General features: G+C 53.3%; 1 protein-coding gene across 1 annotated transcript in view; it reads right to left on the bottom strand.

Moving 5' to 3' along the window:
- Window positions 1-1,414: 1,414 nt before the first annotated feature.
- The window catches only part of Calcoco1 (calcium binding and coiled-coil domain 1), a 16,190-nt gene continuing 10,438 nt past the window's right edge, over window positions 1,415-7,166 (bottom strand). Inside the window, exons 8-15 of the mRNA XM_005353799.2 lie at window positions 6,269-6,424; window positions 5,700-5,954; window positions 5,203-5,328; window positions 4,687-4,782; window positions 4,226-4,334; window positions 3,890-4,065; window positions 3,312-3,418; window positions 1,415-2,352 (exon numbers count right to left, since the gene is read on the bottom strand). Of these exons, the coding sequence (XP_005353856.1) occupies window positions 2,175-2,352; window positions 3,312-3,418; window positions 3,890-4,065; window positions 4,226-4,334; window positions 4,687-4,782; window positions 5,203-5,328; window positions 5,700-5,954; window positions 6,269-6,424 (1,203 nt within the window). The 3' untranslated portion in view covers window positions 1,415-2,174. The remainder of the gene's footprint in view (window positions 2,353-3,311; window positions 3,419-3,889; window positions 4,066-4,225; window positions 4,335-4,686; window positions 4,783-5,202; window positions 5,329-5,699; window positions 5,955-6,268; window positions 6,425-7,166) is intronic.

Here is a 7,166-nt window from a genome sequence, read left to right as displayed (position 1 = left end):
CACAGGGAGGGTAAGTGTGAGGAAGAGGAGCAAGTGTGAACACCTGTGGAAGTCCCAGTGCAAACACACACACCACACAGGAAGAGACACATGGGGTTCAAAGGAAGGAGCGGCTGCAAGTGCTTGGTGTCCACATTGGAGGGGGTTACTTCATAGAGGAGGAAGTGTGGAGCAGGAAGCTGTGGGTGAGGCAGGACAGAGCTGAAGGGGCAGGAAGGGGGTGAGGAGGGTTCATGCGAGGGAGAGGAGGAACAAAGCCCACAGTGTGACCCTCACAACTGCTTCTAGCGAGACAGTTATGCGTCAGTGGCTTGGTTTGGTTAGCCGTGTGGCTTTTGTGTATGGTGGAGGGTTAGCAGGGAGCAGGCGGCCTGGGTCTGGATCTGATTTCTGTCTCCCTTCTCCTTTTGCTCTAGGGGACCAACCTCTTGGAAGCCAGCATGTGTAGGTCCCAGATTCTTCCCTCCCTACCTCCCCCAGACATAAATCACAAGTGATTTCATTAAACGCACCTCCTGCTGGGGATGTTGGCTCATAATTCCTCTCTGATTAACCCCCACTACCCCGGCAAGTTTATAGGCCAAGGGAGGGAGGGGAGGGGAAAAGGAGGGATGGGGGAATCCCGGGCGGGTGATGGATGCTTCTGTCAGCCCAGCTCGTATTTATTAATAGTCTTAATACGGGAAGCAATAAAGGAAGAGAGGGGTTCTATTAATTAAATCATTGTTATAATTAACTTTCATTAAAGGAGGATCAATAAAGAGAGGTTGAGATGGAGAGAAGAGAGAGATCCATTATCTCCAATTTCCTTGGAAAGGATTCAGGGAATGAGATGGGGTTGCTAGGAGACAGAGACGTGAGGAAAGAAGGAAGGATGTAAGATGTCATCCAGGTGCTGCAGGAAGAGGGTGGGTGAGGGCAGGGATTGTGGGGGTGGCCAATGAGTGAACCTGAAGGGAATGGAAGGGGCTGAGTGCTTTGGGGACAGAGCAAGGGAGCTGTAGGTGTCTGGCAGGGCACACAGAGCCTTGATGTATGTTTTATGGTTCCGTGGATGTTGGTTGGGGTAGATGAAGAGTGCATGGGGTATGTGAAGATGCATCCCAGGGGGGTAGGGATGCTAAAATCTTGACACTTTGCAGCTTACGGCAGATCTCACTAGACAGAACTCGAAGGTGTATACCTATCGGCCCAGGGTGTAACAAAGGTGACCACAGAGGGTGCAGGCATGAGCAGCAGAAACCTGGCCTCCTCCCGCATGTCCCTTCCCATCTCATTATCAACGTTAAAAATATACTGCAGGCCAGACCCACTGATGTACCTATCATTTCCCTTCCTCCCACCAGTGTCTAGGAGCTTGAGGCCCTCTTTTCGTAGTGATGCCTCTTGACAAGAACACACTGTATGACAGCAGTAACACGTATCATATAAATATATTTGTCCAAGTTACAGATAAGGAGGGCAGTTTAAGGGAGAGGGGTTCTTATTGCTGTGGGGGGCCTGGAGAGGGCTGGGAAATGGGGGCACCTGGGATCCTTTGTCCCCACCCCATCCCTCACAAAAGGCACAAATACATTTCCATCTGAGGACTTGGATATGGGGTGGTATGAGAAGGTACAGGAATCCTTAAAAATACAAAAGAAACTTCCAAACTTATGACCTGTAGCTATGGGAGAGGCTGGACAGGTGTGTAAAGCGGTGGGGAACAGAGAGAACCAGTGAAGCCAAGAACTGAAAAGACCCCATGAGCTCATGCTGCTGCTTCCGTGCAGGCCCCAGAAAAAACTCGAGTAAACAAACAAACTCTGAATTAGAGAGGGTGGGGTGCCCAGGAGCTGGCTTTCGGGCATCAGAAGTGTGTGTGTGTGTGTGTGTGTGTGTGTAGCTGTGTACTTGAGCTAGCAATGAATAATTCTGTTCCCACAGGGGAAACCCCTTCATCTTGGTTCCTCTAAACTGTTTTCAGAGAGTAAACTCAGCCACTGCTCCCAAGACAGATCCCTGCCTGGGACAGAGGAGTCAGGATAGAAGATGGAGTTATAAAGCCTGGGACAGAAGCAGGACGCAGGCATGGTTTGTAGGAACAGAATATTACAGAGCCCAGAGTGATGGAAAATGGGCACAAGCTCAGATTTGTGTGTGAGTTTGTGTCTACATACTAGGGAGGGGTGAAATCACTCAAAGGTGAAGGGGTCCTGGGTGCTGAGAAAGAAATGTCCGTCCATGTGGTCCTCCAGGGCGTGCTTGCCACTCTCAGGAGGGAAGCGCTCCTTACAGACAGGACATTCCTTCCAGGGAGGGGTGGCTGACACCCCAGTGCCGACCTCCGACAGGGAACCCACTGCAAAGCCACTGGAGAGAGATGAGGAAAATTGAGAGGGTCAGGGTGTTCCAGTGCCTTCACTGTTATCTTTAATATTAGGCTCAAGCTTGCCATGAAGCAGAGGGTGACCCCTGAGCTCCTCATTCCCCTCCCTTTCCTCCCAAGGGCTGAGACTCCAGGCAGGTACCATGTCCAACTTCTGTTGCCTTCTTGACCTGGAGACCTCAGGGAACAAAACCCATGTGTTTCTTGTTCCCAATGTGCCATCCTGGTTACTTTCTGCTCAAGCCTCTCCTACGGCATTTTTCTGCCCACGATACTGGAGGCCTTAGTTCTTTAGATGGCCATGTCCTCTCTCCATGAGCCCCTGCCGGTGTCTGCGGTACAGAACCCATCCCCCACCCTCCTGCTCTCCTCCCTCCATCTCCGTCTGCTGCCTAATGAGGCTGAAAATGAGTCTGACACTGTTCTTCATCTTCCTGCTCAGCAGAGAGAGCGATGACAGCACAGGTCCTTTCTGCCCCAAGCAGGTGATAATGCTCTTTTCCCTAAGGCTCTGCCTGCCTCACTAGGACCTGACACCTGAGGACACCCCCATCCCAGGTCCCCTCCCAGTCTCCCAGGAAGTCAGAGATGAGGAACATCTCAGGCACTGTCAGACAGATGCTGGATGGTGGTCTTCATGGTCTCCAGCTTTGGTCACGCTCTTTCTTCCTGAAGACCTAGGTACCTACCTGGTGGTTGGGGAGGGGATAGGAGCAGGAGAGAGGGGAAGCAGGGTAATTTGGGCTTCACAGAAGATGATGACACACACAGAAGCCAGGCAAGAGGCGGGGAGAGAGACCGTGAGAACCCCTGGTTCTGGTGGCGGTGCTGGGTGCTGACATTCCTGTCAGCCACAACGGTACCGGCTCTTCTTGGCTGAGCCAAGAAGGGGAATTTGGGGCCAGAGCCTAATGACTGCTCGCACCTGACCTCCTTCCCTCACCTGGCCATGTCACAGAAGGCACTGCTGAGTTCGGGAAGCAGGAGACTGGCCTCCTCACCCCCACTCTGCACAGCCGCCATTAGGACTGACTTCTCATCTTCAGCCTCCTGGAACCAGAGAGACAGCACTGGATTTGGGTGGTGCTCTGGGGCAGGAAAGTGACACTCCAGGGTGGGTAAGGGCAGAGAAGCCAAGGCTGGTGCTGGACAGAGGGTAGAAGGAAGACTGAGGCAGGGCTGGGGCTGGAAGCACTGAGGTTATTGAGCGGGCCTGGGTTATGGGTGATTCTGTTAGTAGTCTTTTTTTTTTTTTTTAAAGAGAAGATTTCACTACATCTGTGATCTTGGCTGGCCTAGAGTTAAGCAGCCCAGGCTGACCTTGAACTCTCTCCAAGTGCTGGGTCTGAAGGCCTGAACCACCAAGCCTAGTCCTGTTAGTAGTGTTGAAGAGAGGCCAAGCCTGGCTCCTCCAGTCCCCAGCCCAGAGTAAGAATGCTGTGTGGTGCAGGCTTTCTGCCCTGGCTCACGTGGGACTCTCCTGCCTGCTTACTACAGTGCCTGTGGGCTCTCACTACTCACTGAGTCAGAGCTGCTGTCCTCCCCTGGCCCTGAGAGGTGGGGAGCAATGGGTGCTGGCTGGTTGATGACAACAAGGGGAGAGGAGCCTGGGCTTCCACGCTCACACAAGCCATAGGAAGGGAGCCTCATGTCCTCTGGGGACTCATCCTCTGAGTCTGACAGGGCTGCAGGGCCATCTATGGGAAGGAAAGCAGACAGAGAAGAAAGGTCAGCCACAGGAATCTGAGGAGGGACAGACAGTTCAACTGCAGAGGGCCCTGGTTAAGGGGAGGGAAGGCTAGGCCACTTCCTCAAAGAGGGGGCAAGGGGAAGAGGTGTCACAGATTGGGGACAGACTCAGCCCAGCGGTGGTCTCCTCATCCTCTGTGGCAGCATCTTCATCCCACTTCTCATCTGCCACCTTCTCCAGCCGCGCCTCCAGCTTCCTCATGTACTCCAGCAACTCCTGCGGTGGGCAGCAAACAGGCAGCTGCTGAAGCCTGCAGGGGCCAACGCTGCGGCCTCCCGAGCTTTCCACGCTCCAGATGACATCGTAGATGCTTCCACCATGGGGTGGAGCTGCACAAGGCAGATCCCCTTAATTGGGAGCTCTCCTCTACCCTGCAACCCGATCCCTTCTGGTGTTCTTCCCCTGCACAAAGTTAGCTCCAAAGAGGAGTCGGTGCCCCCTTTTCAGCCTTTGCATCCTCAAAGAGATTCCGGCTTCTGAGCCAAGAGATTACCAAGATGATACAGAAGTTTGAGTCCCCTAGCCCTTGGCTCTGGCATCCAGGGCTTGAACTGCACACGAGTCTTACCTGTTTCTCTGCCTGCAGCTGCTCCTTTTCCTTTTGGAGCACACGGAGGGCTGAGCGCAGCTCTGTCAGCTCTCGCTTACTCTCTGACAGCTGCACCTGAGGGAAAAGGGTCATGGAGCCTGGAGCCTGCAATGTGCCACCAAGAAACTGGTCCAAAACTTCAACTAGGTTCTCTCTTGTTCCACACACAAAGCACTTCTTCCACAGGGCCCCTGTCTTGGTTCCCAGGGCTCAGGCTAAAGTCCTAGACTCTACCTCCCAAATGTGGCCCCAGGTAACTGTCTTAGGCTGGGTGAAGAGGCTTTGGTATTTCCATAAGTCACCCCATAACTCTCCTGTGTTATCCCTCCAGGACCAGAAGTGCACTCTGTGAGCAGAAAGGGAATGCATTCACTCAAACCCTGAGGGTTGCAAGTCATTACAGTACTTCAGAGCCAAGAGACCGTCGAGAGACCATGAAAGGGGCACTAATCCGTCAGGACAGGGGACTGACTCCAAGCTGGCAGGGCACCTCACCAGGCTAGAATCCTTTTCTCGGGCCAGTTCAGTCTTGAATACGTGGTTCTGGCTCCTCTCCTCCTGTACGGTCTTCTCCAGCCGGAGGATCTCTGCGCTCAGCTTCAGGACCTTGTCCTTCTCAGCCTAGAGATGGTACAAAGGACAATGGGAGGGAGGGGGTGAAGTGGCAAGAGATGTCAGGAAATAGCATTGTCCTTGCTGGGTCCCGTGTCTGGGGGCTAAGCTGTGTCTGAGCAAGCTCCTTACTTCTGCTCCTCACTGAAGCAGGAGGCTCTGTGTTACAGGAGTGGGCAGGGCCCGGTGCCCATGACAGTAAGTGTTCCTACACCAAGGATGGTCACTAGGAAAGGTATTTTGGTGATCAGGACTGGGATTCCTTGTTAGGGCTGGTTCATGCCTGGAAATCAAGAGTACCTCCCCTCATGTACTCCAAGGGTTTCCGCTCCTCTCCCCTCCTCCCAGAGCACCTGACTACAGGTCAGAGTTCCCTCTACCTCCATATTCTGCAGCAGCCCTGTCCGCTCCTTGCTCCACTGGCACTTTTCCTCCTTCATGTGCAGGCTGAGCTCAGCCAGTCGGCCACTGACTTCAGCCACTTCCAGTCGACTGCGGTGCAGCTCAGCTATGGTGCGGTCCCTGGCTCCTGCTGCGCTGGCCAACTCCTCCCCAAGAAGGGCAGCTTTCTGTTGGCTTGAGGCTGCAAGTTCCTGGACCCCTCGAAGTTGCTCTTTCAGGGGTTCCAGCTCGGCCTCCAGAGAAAAAGGACAGAGATCAGATCCTTCTTGTGAACCACTTGTGAGACGGGGCCCCCTCATCAGATCCTTCTTGTGAACCACTTGTGAGACGGGGCCCCCTCATCTGATCCTTCTTGTGAACCACTTGTGGGATGGGGCCCCTCATCTGATCCTTCTTGTGAACCACTTGTGGGATGGGGCCCCCTCATCGGCACCCAGGACGGCGTTGTTTACCTTAGCTGTCTCTGCCTCTTCTCTCTGGACACCCAAACGTGTCTAGACCACTTTGGATCTCTCACTCTTCCTATCACCTACAGAGCTTCACTCACCACTTTCTGCTGGGCTTGAGCCAGGGTGCCCTTCAAGTGGGCCACCTTCTCCTTGAGCTGCTGCACCTGAGCACCCTGCTCTTCCCGCCGGCCCTTGGCCTCCTGCAGCTCTACAGTTAAGCGGCAGTTCTCCTCTCGGACCATCTGGAACTCGACCTGATGGAAGTGGAGGCAGGTAAGGACCAGGGGAGGAGTGTGGGCGCACCAGGGGCAGGTTGCCTTCCTGCCCAGGTGATGAGAGAAGGTGGGGTCCATTTTTTAGATTTAGTACAAGTAGAAGCAGTCAGCTCTTGCCAGCTCTTCTTGGGCCCTCAGCTCAAAGGGTCTCAATCTTGAGCATCTAGCTTTAGCTCCCGAATGAAGTGTCCAGAGCATCACAGCCTGGGGTCTTAGGCAGCAGCATCCCGCATCCCACTGTGCTTGTTTACTCTTCTTTAAATCAGGACAGAATATTGCACCTCTCATGACAGACCTTCTCCTTCCCTGAGTCCCTCTTCCTGCACTACGGTCCTGCGACTGGCCACTAATGCACAATCCTCCTCCTGCTTGTCACCTGCGTGCTGATATTACAGGTCCTGGGACCACTGTCATTTCTGTCTGCTGTACTGAGCACTTCTTAATTCACCTAGCCAAACATTTGGGTGCTATGCTTGCTTCTCTTCTCTCCCTAGTAGTTCACAGGAGAAAGTGATAGATTTTTCCACTCTCCATCCTGGCCACAACTATCTTCTCTTGTTTATTATGGCCATAACCACATTAGCTCAGGCGTGGCTGTTCCTATGGGATGACTTGATAGTGTTGTAACTAGTTATTTTCTAGCAGGTGATCAGCGCTTCTCAGTACAATTCTTTAGGCACTTTTCACTGAGGTGAAAAAGGTTCAACTATAGATCCTCCAG

The sequence above is a fragment of the Microtus ochrogaster genome, chromosome 15 (assembly GCF_000317375.1).
Source record: "Microtus ochrogaster isolate Prairie Vole_2 chromosome 15, MicOch1.0, whole genome shotgun sequence".
Lineage (NCBI taxonomy): Eukaryota > Metazoa > Chordata > Mammalia > Rodentia > Cricetidae > Microtus > Microtus ochrogaster.
This window is presented reverse-complemented; position numbering and strand designations above follow the sequence as displayed.